Source organism: Lagenorhynchus albirostris, chromosome 16, assembly GCF_949774975.1.
Source record: "Lagenorhynchus albirostris chromosome 16, mLagAlb1.1, whole genome shotgun sequence".
Classification (NCBI taxonomy): Eukaryota; Metazoa; Chordata; class Mammalia; order Artiodactyla; family Delphinidae; genus Lagenorhynchus; species Lagenorhynchus albirostris.
The window spans coordinates 52,577,931-52,594,578 of record NC_083110.1 but is presented as its reverse complement, the minus strand read 5'-3'; the positions used below and the strand labels follow the sequence as shown (position 1 = coordinate 52,594,578).

Below are 16,648 nucleotides of genomic sequence, written 5' to 3'. Positions count from 1 at the left end.
CAGCTAGGAGTCAAGACACACTGGTCTTATGAATATCCAATTGACCCAGCATAATTTATTGATAAGCTCACACTTCCTCACTGCACTGCAGTATCACTTTTGTCATAAATCAAAAGACTATATATGTGTCGGTTTGTTTCTGGCCTCTATTCTTTTCTATTGGTCTATTTGTCTATCTTAGAGCCAAAGCTGTACCATTTTATCCTAATAATGAGCTTATCTCAATAATAAGAGGTGATATATGGTAGGTATAGGCCCTCCAACTTTGTTCTTCTTTGAGACTCTCTTGGCTATTCTTGGCCTTTTGCAATTACATATACAGTTTACCCTTGAACAACAAGGGAGTTGGGAGCGCCAACCCCTACCCAGTCGAAAATCCACAGATCATCTAGTAACTTAGTATTTACTATCAAAAAAAATCTACATGTAAGGGGACCCACACAGCTCAAAGCCATGTTATTCAATGGTCAACTGTAAATTTGAAATCAGCTTGTCAATTTTTACCACAAAATGTCAATTTTTACTGGGACTGCACTGAATCTATACATCAGTTTGGAAGAAGTAATATGTTTTCATTAAAAGTCTTCCTAGCCTGAATTTGGTGCAGCCCTCCATTTATTTAGGTTTTCTTTAATTCCTCTCAGAAATAGTATATAGTTTGATATGAAGAGATCTTGCACTATTTTAGATTTATTCATATGTATTTAATTTTTTATATTATTATAAATTTTATCACCTAAAATTTTTTATTTTCTAATTTATTATTGCTATAATATAGGAATACAATTGAGTTGTATATACTGACCTTGTATTTATCCTTTCCATTGCTCTTAATTTATTCCTGCATTTCTGTGCTTCCATCTGGGTCATTTTTCCTTGAGCCTGAATAACTCTCTTTAACAATTCTTTGTGTGGGTCTGTAACAAAAAAGTTTTTTTCCTCAATTTTCATTTTCTAAACACATTTGTATCTTCATTTTGAAGTCTATTTTGCTGGGTATAGATTTCTAGGTTAACTTCTTTTAAAACATTATTCCACTTTTCATGGATTTCCTTATTTCTGTTAAAAAGTCAGGTGTGAGTCTTATTATTGCTCTTTTGAAAGTAATATGTCCTTTTAAAACTATATTTTTGGTAGATTTGTGGAGGAGGGAATGTTGGGTGTACAGCTTGATAAAGGGAGTTGATACCAGTCTTCAAGATGTGGGGCCTCTCTCTTCCCCCTAGTTGTCAAAAGCCATCCAGGGCCCTGTCCTATCTTTTTAACAAAAGCGCCTACATGACTGTCCCTGCCTTCTTTAGGAGCAAGTTCTTCGATCCACTGCTTTCACATGGAAGCGAGGTTGAGAGGCTGACCTATCTGACTCTTCCTACAGTGGTACCCCAATCAATAACTCAATTGTCCAAGGGCCCTACAGATATCAATAGCTTCTTTCTGTGTGCTTAGAACACCCCCAAGGGCCACTCCTACTTCTATATTAAGCCTCTGCTTATGCAACTTTTGTTTGTCCAACTATATTCCAGTCCCGTTGGCCTTCTTTTTTCAAAGATTGTCATAATGTCTGGGCCATTGAGAGCACTCCTTCATGTTTTTCAATATCAACGTATGTACATGGATGCATATGAGAGGGTGTATTCATCTAACTTTCCTGTAATTTTTAGAGATTTTCTAAAGAGGGGAGGAGTCAGGAGAGGCTAGAACTTGTTCTTGGTCTGCCATCTTGATTCAACCTCTTGGTTAAATTTCTAAGCACATATTGAACTCTTTTAGTACCAAACACAGACAGCTGCTAGTATCATATGATCTTTTTTGGAAAGCTCTGCTTCTGAGGTGATATCATATTAAGCTATTTCAATTTAAGACTCAATCCCCATGTTGAAATTGGCATCTGCATGACACATGTGAATAAGTTTCATTGTCATTCCTCAAAATTATCTTCCAGATTTTAATATCTCAAAAGACCTGAGAGTTCCGCATTACAGAAATTCCCAAAAACATATCACAACAAAATATAAATAATATTTTTGCTCAACTATAACAAAAAAGAGTATTTAAAAAATATGTAAAGAGCTAAAATTCAAAAATAAGAAAAAGCAACTCAGTAATCTTGAAACGTTATTTCCCTACACTCAACTCTGAAGTTACTTCAATCAACAGGCTCTTTTGCCAACACTAATAAATTCATTAATAACTTATCATTGATTTACCACTGATTGAGAATTAAAGAGTAAAATGCAAACTTGGAAATCTAAAATGGTCTCCAATTGGTTGTACAATAGAAATTTTATATAAATAAATGCAATCCTGAAATCATATAAACACTAAATATTCATAGCAGCTAAAACTAAAGAGTTCAACAAAACAATCTTTTAAAAAATATTTAATGCATATCTAACATGCCCTAGGCACTGTTCTAGGCAGGGGATACAAACAGTGAACAAAACAGACAAAACCCTCTGCTTTGTGGAGCTTATATTCTGATAAATGCATATAATTTGAATAATATGAACGTGGCCTTTTCCTACAGAAATTACTAAAAAGGTAGACAAATATTTTATGCCCAAACACAAATACAGATAGCTCTTATAGTAGTCCAACACACAATCACATAAAAAGATTTTGAGAACGTTTATAACACAGAGATACATTTAGCCACTGACTTCAAAACAACAGAATATCAATATCTTGTCAGAGAATGTGAGCAAGGTCAGGTGCCCTAAAATTTATCTGACTAAGCGATTCACTTGGAAAAGAAGGTATTAGCTAGGTTTTGGTAAGGGTATTAGATGTTAGGTAACTCTTAACAGATCTTAATTTATATCCCCAACCAAGCAATTGAAATAATCCAGATATCAGGACTGTGCAGATTGACAAAAACAGTGAGTCTAGCAGGAACAAGATTTTGATATCCTAGAGTTGTACTATCCAATATGCTAAATACGAGTCAGGTGTGGTTAACTTTGAATTAATTAAAATTTTAAAAGTCAGCTCCTCAGTCACATTAGCCACACGTCAAGTGCGCAGTAGCCACATATAGCCTGTAGCTGCAATGCTGAACAGTGTACATACAGAACATTTCCCACACTGCAGAAAGTTCTACTGGACAGTGCTGTTCTAGGGAATCAGAAGAGGCACACGACTCCTGGGAAAAAACAAAACTTTCTAAAGAGGGCTACAAAAAGTGGCAATTTAAGGAATTCCTTGGCAGTCCAGTGGTTAGGACTTGGCATGCTCAGTGGCAGGGGTCTGGGTTTGATCCCTAATCGGGGAATCGGGGAACTAAGGTCCCTCAAGCCCCGCGGGGCAGCCAAAAAGAAAAAAAAAGAAGTGGCGATTTATAATAATAGCAAAAAATAAGTTTTCTTCTCCGTCCCTTGGCTATTTTTTAAATTTAAAGAAGTTCTCAGTGTGACCATCAGTGTGATTTCCTCCCTAAGATTATCCTTTAGAAAAGGATTCTCAGACCTCCCTGGTGGCGCAGTGGTTAAGAATCCGCCTGCCAGTGCAGGGGACATGGGTTCGAGCCCTGGTCCGGGAAGATCCCACATGCTGCGGAGCAACTAAGCCCGTGCACCACAACTACTGAGCCTGAGAGCCAAAGCTACTGAGGCCTGGGCGCCTAGAGCCCGTGCTCCACCACAAGAAAAAAGCCACCGCAATGAGAAGCCTGCCCACCGCAACGAAGAGTAGCCCCCGCTCGGCGTAACTAGAGAAAGCCCATGCGCAGCAACAAAGACACAACGCAGCCAAAAATAAAACAAACAACAAAAAAATTCGCCTGCCAATGTAGGGGACACGGGTTCGAGCCCTGGTCCAGGAAGATCCCACATGCTGCGGGGTAACTAAGCTCGGGCGCCACAACTACTGGGCCTGCAATCTAGAGCCCACGAGCCACAACTACTGAGCCTGTGTGCCACAACTACTGAAGCCCGCGTGCCTAGAGCCCATGCTGCGCAACAAGAGAAGCCACCGCAATGAGAAGCCCACGCATGGCAAGGAAGAGTAGCCCCCGCTCCCCGGCTTGCTGCAACTAGAGAAAGCCCCCACGCAGCAATCTAGGGCCAATGCAGCCAAACAAATATATAATAAAATTTTAAATAAATAAAACGAGCTCTCTAAAAATGGGCTCATACTTAAAAAAAAAAAGAAAGAAAGGATTCTCACCGTTAGAATCCGGAGTGAAAAAGATACGCAATTCTAGTTGCAGCCTCTGAGGCTTCCCTCTATCAAGGAAGGGCTCTGCCCTCTGGGCCGCGAAGTCTGTGCACACTGGGCATTGGGCTGAACTCCTACTGCCACTCAGCGGAGAGAAGAGACAAGGGCTCCTTTGCCAGTTTGGCGGTTGCCGAGCGACGGAGACAGTGCCGGGCTTGACCTAAGGAGGAGGGCGCAGACTGAAAGATGCTGAAGGATCTGTAACAACGCCGCCTTCTATTGGCTGAAGAGCGCTCGGCCATTGCCATGAGCCAATGAGCAGACGCATACGGATGACGTCAGACGCCATGCGACTTCTCCCACCCACTCTCTAGCGACGCGTCTAGAGACCACCGAAACCCACCTCAAACCCTTTGGTGGAGACGTCTGTATTACCGCATGTTTACCTCGCAGCTCGCGCTGCTGCAGGTGTTCTTCCTGATGGTCCCCGAGGGCGTCCGGCCTCAGCCATCTCCGTCCCCGTCTGGGGCAGTGTCCATCCAATCGGACCTGGGGCCAAGGACGCAGGGCGAGACCCTTCAATCCTCCTCGGAGGTGCCTGGCGTCTCTACAGTGACTCCTACTGTCGTGACTCCCTCGGCGCCTGGGAATAGGACCGTGGATCTCTTCCCAGGTGAGGGGAGAGGATGCGGGGTTGGAAACTGTTGACTTAGATCCAAATTCTGTGAACAAAGTGAATTCCCATAAAGTAAGGAGTGGGGCTGTTGGAAGAAGGAGAATTAACACTTGGAAGAGTTTGGGGATGCATACCCCATTTGCTCTGCTTTATGTTGTACTTTTATAGTCTTACCGATTTGTGTCTGTGACTTGACTCCCGGTGCCTGCGATATGAATTGCTGCTGCGACAGGGACTGCTATCTTCTCCATCCCAGGACAGTTTTCTCCTTCTGCCTTCCAGGCAGCGTGAGGTGAGCTGCGATGCTCAGGTTGAATCCTAAAGGGGATTGGGGCAATAGAATAAGTAACATTTGGAAGTAGGAAGAGTTAGCCTTCGTGCCTCCCATCCCCACTTCCACTCCTGGGAATGGAACTACCTTGGTTTTTCCCAGGACAGCCGTTCCACTTCTGATGCTCTAGAGCAGGGCTGGCCAATAGAATAGAATCTTCGTATTGTCCTGTGGCTGCCCAAGGAGTCCTATCTTTGGCATCTGACTGATACCGGTGGGGCACCCTTCTTTGGACCTAATCCTCATTCTAAATGTATCTATTCTCCCTCCTGTTTCCTCAGGTCTTCAAGTTGGGTGTGTGTAGACAACTCTCTTATCTTCCGAAGTAATTCCCCGTTTCCTTCAAGAGTTTTCATGGATTCAAATGGAATTAAGCAGTTTTGTGTCCATGTGAACAACTGTGAGTAGAAATATGTTGGCTATTCCTATTGCCTAACATTTACTGAGGGTTAGCTTAGTCTCTGACGTTTATTCCTTTTCTTTGTTTTTTAAACTTTTTTTTTCCCCCTTTGGATCTCTGTCATGCTCCCTCTCCTTCCACCTGTCCCCCTGCCCCTTCTGTTTTATCTTATTAGTGAACATTGGCAATCTCTTTTGCCCTCTTGGCTGTGGTCAGAAAGCCCATACAGAACTTTAATTTCAGTCAGCCCTCTTAGCTCAGAGGATTACAGATAGACTATGTCTCCCACTTGCTACAATCTCCATGAAGGGGCTCACTGAATCCCCAGTGCCTGACATAAGAGGCACCAAATAATACGTGAATGAATGTCTTTGACAAATGAGTCTACATCAACCTTGTTTTTATTTTAAGAGGCAACAATATAGGGGAAAGAACATTTGACTTGGGTCTCAGCCCTTCATTTACTTACCAGCTGCACAGTCTTGAACAAATTTCCAGGCTCATTTCTTCAACTGCAGAATGAGAAATAATATCACTAATTCTGAATGTGAAAGTGCTCTATAACTGTAGAGTGCAATAAAAATGAAAGGTAGTTGTTATTAAGGTTTTTAAATAGACTTAGATGGCTTCTGGGGTGGCCCGGTGGTTAAGAATCCACCTGCCAATGCAGGGGACACAGATTCGAGCCCTGGTCTGGGAAGATCCCACATGCTGTGGAGCAACTAAGCCTGTGCGCCACAACTACTGAACCTGCGTGCCACAACTGCTGAAGTCCGTATGCCTAGGGCCCGTGCTCCACAGCAGGATAGGCCACCGCAGTGAGAGGCCTGTGCACCGCAGGGAAGAGTGGGCCCCGCTCGCCGCAACTAGAGAAAAGCCCAGCAGCGAAGCAGGCAGCAAATACCCAACACAGCCTAAATAAATAAATAGACTTAAAAATTTGTTGGTGATGAGTATAACATTTTTAAAGATGTACATCTAATATGTCTTTTTTTAATTTATTGTCTAAGAAGCAAGATAATGTTCTCACATAAAATAGACTTAAATGTCCCTTACACTCTGGAAGTCAGCTCATCCTGGTTTCATCTGTTAGAAAATAAATTGCAAAACTATATTTGTTTCCTAAAGCAACCAAGTTTGGGTTTGAGGGGACTTGAATTTGGAAGCAGTTATCAGTAGCCTTGCGGCCATTCAGGTTGTGAGAAGGTAAAGGGAGCAAGGCAAATGCTGCATTTTAAACTAAGGCTGCAGGGCTTCCCTGGTGGCGCAGTGGTTGAGAGTCTGCCTGCTAGTGCGGGAGACACGGGTTTGAGCCCTGGTCTGGGAGGATCCCACATGCCGCAGAGCAGCTAGGCCCGTGAGACACAACTACTGGGTCTGTGCGTCTGGAGACTGTGCTCTGCAACAAGAGAGGCCGCGATAGTGAGAGGCCCATGCACCGGGATGAAGAGTGGCCCCCGCTTGCCACAACTAGAGAAAGCCCTCTCACAGAAACGAAGACCCAACACAGCAAAAATAAATAAAAAATAAATTAATAAAATAAAGCTGCAGCTTTCCCATCCTTTCCAAATCTCCTGTTGCTTTCTAGTTCTAGCCTCATGAAAATGCTCCAGGGATATCGCAGTAGCATTCAACTGGTGCTGCCTGCTTTTAATCCCCTCCTGCTTCCCATGCCATACTGTTTCCAGACCAGTGTTTCTGAACTTTCTTTCCCCAGCAACACCTGAGAGTCACTCCTTTAGAACTTATATGATACTTTGAATTGTTAGCATTTTATATGAATGTTGTGTCTCCCAAGGTAAATTGTCGGCGCATAGAAAGGATGGACCATATCTTTGCCCACGGTGCTTAATATTTGCTGATAATAATCATCAGTAACAGACATTGTTAGAGGCTGTAAAACATGATGGAGTGGGAAAAATCCTAGACCAGGAATCGGGAGATCTGTGATCTACTCCTGGCTCTGCCAGATGGCTCTGTGGCCTTTTGCAACTCATTTACCTCTTAGGATCGAAATTTCCTAATGGAATTGGACCAGATGATCTCTGGGCTTCCTTCCACATCTGAAATTGTATCAATCTAAGTCTAAATGCCTTTAAGCCCTGTTGGGTATAATATACCATATATGATGGTAGAAATTTTAGGTAGAAATTCTATTTATCCTTAGCCTGTGCTTCTTATCTGCATTATTCCTGCTTACCATCACTACCACCAATATCCCTGCACTACAGTGAGAGACAAAATGTTAACGTTCTCTTACTCTTTTAAGCCATGAAAAAAATATTCAGATGGATATTTTCCATCTCAACGTACCTTTTTTTTTTTGTACGCGGGCCTCTCACTGTTGTGACCTCTCCCGTTGCGGAGCACAGGCTCTGGACGCGCAGGCTCAGCAGCCATGGCTCACGGGCCCAGCTGCTCTGCGGCATGTGGGATCCTCCCGGACCGGGGCACAAACCCCTGTACCCTGCATGGGCAGACGGACTCTCAACCACTGCGCCACCAGGGAAGCCCGTCAACGTACCTTCTTTTTTAGCTTAACTTTTCTTTCATTTATAAAGATAGAAATAACTACGTTTTTTAATGAGGTAAGTATTTCTTCCATGTGGTTTTCAGGGTATGAGTTCTGAAGGAACTATTAAACAGCGCCTGGAAGCTTTAAAATTTGAACATTTCAGATCAGAGATGGAAGAAGGTGGTCTGCAGACCAGCAGCACTAGCATCACCTGTTCCAGAGCAAGGCTTTTCAATCCTAATATGCACCCATATCACCTGGAGATCTTGTTAGCATGCACATTCTGATTCAGTAGTTCTGGAAGATGGCTTAAGATTCTGAATTTCTGACAACATCCCAGGTAGTGCTGGGGCTGCTAGTCTGTGCACCACACTTTGAGTAACAAAGATCTAGGAGACAGATAGAAAGTGAGTAGCCTGAAAGGCCCCAGAATTGAGAGTTATCTTCATTTCGTGGTCCGTCAGAAAGCTGAAAAGTCAAATGAGTAGGACTTTGTGATCACAGAGGATAAAGGACAAGCTTATGTTATGTGGCATCTTCATTAGCTTTTGGTGCTACATGTCTTGATTTCCTTTTGAATCTGTCCAAATGACCGTAATTATGAAGAAAGAAAGAAACTAGTATGGGCCAATTTTCTGCTACATCCCTTTTTCAAGTTAGCAGAAAACTTGGGTGGTAAAGCAGAGTGTTGTTCATTACAGGCCACCCTCTGGGCAGGGGAGAATGTCAGAGGCTTTTACCTACATCTCTCTCCTGGTTCTGAAGTGCCGTAAGGAGATGGCTGCAGGAGCTTGGATAGATTTATACATTGCTATAATATAAATTACAGAATTGTTAGAGAAAATACCCTTTGAGTGTATTTGAAAAATCTTGAATGTAGAAATTATAAGGTGAAAGGAATAAAATACAACAAATCCATATACTTGAGAGATGGAAGCCTTATGAGGACTGGTTAGTTGAAGTTTAGAGGAGGTTGGAAGACTTGGAGAAGACAAGTCAAATATTGTCTCCAACTCTGCCATCTTCCTATGGAAACAGTACCATTTTGTTGTACTAGAGACTCCTCTGGTATGGGACAAATGTGTGCATTACTGAGACTCCTATTTTCATCACAAATTGCTAATCATACACATTCCTGGCATCAGAGGCATGGAACTGACTGGCATTCGTTGGTCATATTCTTATCTCAGATCTTAATACTAAAGCAATAATTGAATTAACAAATTACAAATAAATTATTAGGTGATAGAAATCAAAATTGTTATTACCTCTGAAGATGGCATATTGATTGGGAACCTGGGAAAATGTTCTGAGTGGTAGTAATAAAAGCATATAAATGTTTAAAAATTCTTTGAGTTTATGCTTAAGATGAGTGCATTTGTGTACTTTACGGTGTATATTTTATGCCTCAATAAAAATATTTTTAAAGATTAGTTTCTTGGTATGCCAGATACTTAAAAATGATTTTATTTTATCTAAACCCCTTTTCTTTTTAAAATTATTTTAGCAAAATTAACCTATTTCCAGAAGCTCCAAAAGGTCAATGCAACCAGCTTCCAGGCCCTGGCTACAGAGTTTGGAGGTGAATCATTCACTTCAACATTCCAAACCCAGTCACCACCACCTTTTTACAGGGTGAGCCTATGGAAGCGGGAGGGATCATTTGGTTTTGTTTTTCCCCACATACTGACAATTGACGAGGTATCTTTGAGATACCCACCTGCAACTAGGTAAGCCACTGTCAGCTCTTTTGGAGGGCAGTATTGTCCATGTTAACAACCTATTGAGTTTACTTGTTTCTGCTTATTCTTTTCTGGTGGAGTTCAGTCCAATCTCGCTGTGAATAAATTTCTGCTGTACTTTGTTTAGGCTGGGGACCCCATTCTGACTTACTTCCCCAAGTGGTCTGTAATAGGCTTGCTGAGGCAACCTGCAGGAGTCGGAGCTGGGGGACTCTGTGCTGAGAGCAATCCTGCAGGTGAGCCTGGAGTACAAGCGCCAGCCTTTTTGTTCAGTTTAAAATAGGCTTTCTCATGTACCACTCCCTTAATTCTAAGGTTTCCTGGAGAGTAAAAGTACAACCTGTGCTCGTTTCTTCAAGAATCTGGCAGATAGCTGTACCTTGGATCCCACCCTCAACGCTGCCTCTTATCATAACTTCACAGTCTTGAAGGTGGGTGTCCCTTCTCTCCCCCTACTGTCACCGCTGTGGACTTAAAAAGTTATCATGCTTCCCACAAGCACTGAACTGGAAGTCAGGATGCCCAAGAGCTATGTAGAAGGCAGAGGGCCTAAAAGCCCTGTCATCTGAAGAAAGATGAAAGAAGTAGGGATAGATAGGATAAGAGGTTCTCACCTTTCTGGCTAGTGGAATTTGCTAGGGGAGGTTGGATGGGGTGACATCTCACTATTTCACCAAAACTTCTTGCTTTTGCTGTTTGTTAGAACTCTACTCAGAGTAGGTGGGCATCACAGTCCATCCAACCTCAGCTGAGCCCTGCTTCTGGCATTTTAGTGTAAGGAAGAGTCAGGTAGAAAAAAAATGTTGATTTTTTTTTCCCCCAAATGAGAAACCACAAGCTCCTGGAGATTTTATGTTAAGATATATGCACACTCATGTCCTTGCTGTTCTCTTATACTAGGTTCCAAGAGGTTTGAGTGATCTGCAGAATACAAAGGTATGATGCTTTTTATCAGGAAAAACGAAAGATAATATTTGGTCCCTTTACATCTGAGGCAGTCTCACTCTAGATTGTAATGGTGAAAGAGAATGTGTTTGTGATGCGTCAGACTGTTCAAGTATGAGTCTAAAAGAGTGTTTTTCTTTTTGTTCTATATAATTAATAAGCATCATATGAATAAGAATCATAAGGTATTAGGTAAGTTTGAGAAACTTTGGGTAAATAAAGTTAAACATTATATTTAGGATGGACTACTTGAAGTCTTTAGTATGCTAGAGGGTCTTCTTAATCTCTAAGAGGGAAGTGCCAGATATAGTATTTCTAAAACTTATTTGACCATGGAACCTTTATTTTATATCTAATAGAAGTAATGTTCCAAAAAATATGTTTTGAGAAGTGCTGAATTAGAATGACTTTTGAACTTAAGTTGTAGACTGGCAATGGAAGGAGAGGGGAAGGTGATGGTCAAAAAGGAAAAATATTCATTTCAGCATAATATGTAACTAGAAGAAAAAGTGCTGCTTTCAATTTTAATTGATTTGCCTCTTTCCCTTGCTAGTTCCAGGTGCCTGTAACACCTGTCTCACAGGCTGACTCTCCTCTGTTGGCTGGAAACACTTGTCAGAATGTTGTTTCCCAGGTAGGGACGCTGACCTCAGATTCTGGACTGATGTATGTTGATCAGCATTAGCAGAGGTGCTTCATCTTCCATTAAGTACCAGGCCAACCCCACGTGAATTTTTGTGCATTACCTGAAACTTAACACATCAAGGACTGAGCCCATCACCTTCCTCCCCACATGTTTCAGTCGTTTCCATTGCTGCCATCCTCCTGCATTTCACATCCGGAACATTAAAATTATTTCTGGTTCCTCTTTCTTTGCCTATGTGCAGTCTGTTATGGTTTTTACTGACCACAGTTTCTTTTATTGACAAAGTCAGTATCATCTGAACCTCTGAAATAGACTAGTCATCTTCTTTTCCTTTATTCTGTCTCTTCTAATCAACCAACAAAAGTAAGAATTATTGGAAAGCATCATTTTAAAAACTATGCTCAGAAATCTCAGGTTACCTTCACTTTTTCATGACTTCCGTCTCCAGCTGCCATCTTTATTCATCCTTGGACATTGTGAGAGCCAGGCAAACCAGGTTTCCATTCCATGCTCACCTCTGCCTGTGCTTCTACTCACCTCCTCTGCACAAGATCAAAACTTATTTTTCTTCCCTTTCAGTTCTTACCGTAAATTCACCTCTCCCATGAACTCTTTCAAAGAGCTCCATCCAGTCTCTTTTTTTATGTGTAGATATAATATGAAGTCAAATTTTATCTTTTCATGGTATTTGTATTTAGCATTTTTAAGATTACTTTTTTAGTCTCTCTCATCCAGTTACTTTTTAAAATTGAGATGTAATTGACATATAACATTGTATTAGTTTTAGGTGTACAACATAATGGTTTGATGCACATATATACTGTGAAATGATCATCACAGTAAGTTTAGTTAACATTCATTACCTCACATAGTTAACAAATTATTTTCTTGTGATGAAAACTTTTAAGATCTGCTCTCTTAGCCACTTGCAAATATATAATGCAATATTGTTAACTACAGTCACCATTCTGTTCCCTCATTCAGTTACAATAAAACCCTTAAAGACAGGAAATCTTCTGTCCTAAACATAATTGGCCCACAGAATAATTTTTATTAATTGATTCTACTTTTGTATTTCAGGTCATCTATGAGATAGAAACCAATGGGACATTTGGAATCCAGAAAGTCTCCATCAGTTTTGGGCAAACCAACCTGACTGTTGAGCCAGGCACTTCATTCCAGCAACACTTCATCATTCGCTTCAGGGTTAGGGCCCTTCTCCTACAGGGGATCAAGAAGAAAGAAATATCGGGTTAGAAGTAGCACCCCTGCTTCTGTAACACATGCAAGATAGAATAAGAATATGAAGGACTAGTTCAATCTGTCAACTGAAGCCTCAACATTTAATATTCCATAATTTAACTTCAAGTGATAAGGATTCAACAGTGTTTATTCATTAGCATGTTCCCCCAGCAAAGCAGGACTTCACTCACAAATCCAAACTCCTTTTTTAAATAGTCATTTTGAATCATAAACTCAACTAATATCCCACAAAAATTCTTTAACTAGCTTTTTTCATGTTTCTGGGCATTCAGCGTTTTACTCATTTCCCACTTAATCTAAGTTTCCAGTCTTGATCACCACCTTTTGGCTTTCTTCTACTTTCTTTCTTTTTGAACCCAGCAGAGTCCAGTTTCTCCTCAACTCTGCCCACAAGTGATCAACCGAATCCCATGTCTCTCAGAGTTCATCTGTGGAACATCTATAGTTAATTAAAATACATTTCTAAATTACATTTAATTAAAATACATTTCTAAATTACATTTAAACTCCTGGTTTTAGCCACACTGAACATAGCCCTAAATTAATAGTAATTTTGAAAAACAGGATTGATAGATCGTTTATAGATCTTTAGTTGTAATCCTTGGTAGAAGTAGCATGTAGTGAACATCAATGTTCAGATCCTCAGGATTTATTTTAGTGAATAAAAAACAGTAAAAGATGCTGAAGTATCAATTTCTACAAAATGCTGCACTGTGGAAGGAAGCCAGATTGTTCAGTGCAGCTAACCTACAGCATTGCCTAAAGGAAGGGTATGAAGCCACACTGGAAGGTGGGAGAGCATGCTTTTCTCCATATTGACTTTTCCTTCACTCTTTCTGCAGGCTTTTCAACAGAGCACAGCTGCTTCTCTTACTGGTTTTAGAAGTGGGAATCCTGGCTATATTGCTGAGAAGCCACTCCTGGCTCTAACCGGTGATAGAAGACACTCAGTATCCTTTTTTGGGTCTCTGGGTGGCCTATTGCAGCCTAATGAGAAAAGCTTTAACTACTGATCTTTTGGATTTTCCAATTCTGAGGTTCCCCCATTTTTTAGGTATTGAGGACTTCCTTTACTAAACCATTAATACATTAGGATCTCAAATGTTGATGCTACCAAAGGCTTTAGAACTTACATTAGCCTGGCCATAGGTGAGGATCCTGACTGAATTTTGTTTGTTTTAATGAAATATGTATATGCTGGTGTGTGGTCATCCGTTTTTGAAAAAACAATAATTGTTTCTCTATATTTTCATTGCCAGAGGAAAAAGAATTGTGACTTGAATAATATATTAATAAAGTACAAAAAGCGTTAAAGAAATAATAAGAAGCATAAATTTTCCAATCTGCCTACTTTTTTTTCTTTTATGATCTCCTTGACCATCGCCTTCCACCTCAGATGACCCTCTTACAGAGCAAGGGTGATGGAACTTGCTCTATTAAGAGACATGAAGTACAATTTGGAGTGAATGCTATATCTGGATGCAAACTCAGGTAGTTCTCTGCTTCCACATCATTTCCAACAAATTTGTCTCTGCCTGTAGGGAATATGTTGATGTGGCAACTTTTATATTTTGAAATCAGAGTTCAGAGAATGCTAGTTAGGAGTAATGTTTAAATAATATTAATATTACTAAGAGTTTTTTTTGACAGTCCTTTATATCTGCTAAGGATTATTTCCTTCCGTTTATTTTAAGATATCATTTCTAATGTTTGGATGAATTACATTATTATGTTAACATTGGACTCCAGCCTCCATGGTGTTTCATTTCAGGCTGAAAAGCATGGACTGCAGCCACTTGCAGCGGGAGGTTCATCAGACTCTTCATGGAAGTCCCAGACCAGAGCACGTTGCCATCTTTGGTAATGCTGACCCAGCCCAGAAGGGAGAGTGGACCAGGATCCTCAGCAGGAACTGCAGTGTTTCAGTAAGGAGAGAAATACACATTCTGACCAAAGCTCACTTTCCTCTTTTGTCTATTAAGATTAACACCAGCCCTGTTTCCATAGTTGATTTGGTTGTCATAGAAGAAAGATAATGTGGTTGTCATAAAAGAAAGAATATAAGAAATCATGCCCATTTGAAGTCATTATTTCAGGTTAGGTTTATACATAACTTTCCTCACTCAGAGAAAAATTTGAAGGTAGGAAGTCTAGAGATTGGCCTCTGGTTCAAAATCAACCTTACTCATAATAGGAGAAGAATAAACTAAATATATTTCATATATATTTCAAATGTTCTCTTACATTCTTGAATATTTGGTCAGCACAGATTCTTTCTTTGAGGTTGAAATTGTGTTCCTTGTGTTATAAAACTTTTACATTTATGTTTAGTAAAAATACATTAACAGGGTAAAAATTCAAACCATGTAGAATAGTGTTAATGAAAAGTAAAAACCTCAGTACCCACTGCCCCTGAAGAAATCTCATTTAGCTGTTTCTGTTTTTACTGTTTCTGGTGGCCACTACATCAGTGCTCAGCATGTGTACCTCTTGATTCCAGTCTAAGTAAAATAGGGAAATCTGTGTGTGTCTAAGTAAAATAAAGAAATCTTTCTTCTTCCCCTTTTGCCTACCCCCTACCTCCTGGCTTTAATCAACTGTACGTTTCATTTTATTTCCTTTCACTTAAACTTTTTAATTGTTTATTTTTCTGTATAAATAATACATACACTTGGCTCAAAATTCCAAAAGTACAAAATAAAACTCTCTCTCAGACAACTCTTCCCTTCCACAGAGGCAAACGAAGTTACTAGTTTCTTTCTTTCTAGAGATATTGCATGCTCACACAAGAAAATACTCATGTTCTTTTTTTTTTTATGTTCTTTTTTTTTTAATCCAAATGCTATAATATCAAAACACAGCTCTGCACTTTGCTTTTTTCACTTGACCTTCAGAGTTTATTCCATATCAGTATATAATAAGCTTCCTCATTCTTTGCATGGTATAGTTGCATACTATTCCATTATATGGATGAACCATAAATAATTTATTTAGCCAGTTTTATTGGCGAACATTCAGGTTGTTTTCAGCTTTTTGCTGTTACAGTGTGGCATTTTATTTTATTATTTTTTTAAATAAATTTATTTATTTATTTTTGGCTGCATTGGGTCTTCGTTGCAGTGCGCAGGCTTCTCTTGTTGCGGAGCACAGGCTCTAGGTGCACAGGCTTCAGTAGTTGTGGCATGTGGGCTCAGTAGTTGTGGCTCGCGGGCTCTAAAACACAGGCTCAGTAGTTATGGTGCGCAGGCTTAGTTGCTCCGTGGCATGTGGGATCTTCCCAGACCAGAGCTCAAACCCATGTTCCCTTCATTGGCAGGTGGATTCTTAACCACTGCACCACCGGGGAAGTCCTTTTTTTTAATTTAATTTAATTTAATTTTTTTGGCTGTGTTCAGTCTTTGCTGCTGTGCACGGGCTTTCTCTAGTTGCGGCGAGCAGGGGCTCCTCTTCATCGTGGTGCATGGGCTTCTCATTGTGGTGGCTTCTCTTGTTGCAGAGCACAGGCTCTAGGCATGTGGGCTTCAGTAGTTGTGGTGTGTGGGCTCAGTAGTTGTGGTGCACGGGCTTAGTTGCCCCACAGCATGTGGGATCTTCCCAGACCAGGGCTCAAACCTGTGTCCCCTGCATTAGCAGGCAGATTCTTAACCACTGCAAGTGTGGCATTTTATAACCTGGTTCAGGCACCATTTCATACATGTGAAAATAAACCTATATGATAAATCCTAGAAGTAGAGTTGCTAGATCAAAAGGTATATGCAGGGCTTCCCTGGTGGCACAATGGTTGGGAGTCCGCCTGCTAATGCAGGGGACACGGGTTCGTGCCCCGGTCCGGGAAGATCCCACATGCCGCGGAGCGGCTGGGCCCGTGAGCCATGGCCGCTGAGCCTGCGCGTCCGGAGCCTGTGCTCCACAACGTGAGAGGCCACAGCAGTGAGAGGCCCGCGTACCGCAAAAAAAAAAAAAAAAAAGGGTATA

At 40.9% G+C, this 16,648-nt stretch overlaps 1 protein-coding gene across 10 annotated transcripts in view; it reads left to right on the top strand.

The window, feature by feature from the left end:
- The first annotated feature begins 4,498 nt into the window (after positions 1–4,498).
- TCTN3 (tectonic family member 3) overlaps positions 4,499–16,648 on the top strand; it is a 29,222-nt gene continuing 17,072 nt past the window's right edge. For 3 of the 10 annotated variants that reach the window (XM_060125371.1, XM_060125370.1, XM_060125375.1), the window contains exons 1-12: positions 4,499–4,828; positions 5,000–5,123; positions 5,444–5,562; positions 9,585–9,712; positions 9,947–10,055; positions 10,135–10,250; positions 10,720–10,755; positions 11,318–11,398; positions 12,491–12,616; positions 13,516–13,623; positions 14,070–14,164; positions 14,445–14,598. In XM_060125371.1, the coding sequence (XP_059981354.1) occupies positions 4,594–4,828; positions 5,000–5,123; positions 5,444–5,562; positions 9,585–9,712; positions 9,947–10,055; positions 10,135–10,250; positions 10,720–10,755; positions 11,318–11,398; positions 12,491–12,616; positions 13,516–13,623; positions 14,070–14,164; positions 14,445–14,598 (1,431 nt within the window). In that variant the 5' untranslated portion in view covers positions 4,499–4,593. Of the gene's footprint in view, positions 4,904–4,999; positions 5,124–5,443; positions 5,563–9,584; positions 9,713–9,946; positions 10,056–10,134; positions 10,251–10,719; positions 10,756–11,317; positions 11,399–12,490; positions 12,617–13,515; positions 13,624–14,069; positions 14,165–14,444; positions 14,599–16,648 lie in introns of all 10 variants that reach the window. The other 7 variants (XM_060125373.1, XM_060125372.1, XM_060125377.1 and 4 more) reach the window with 6 other exon arrangements.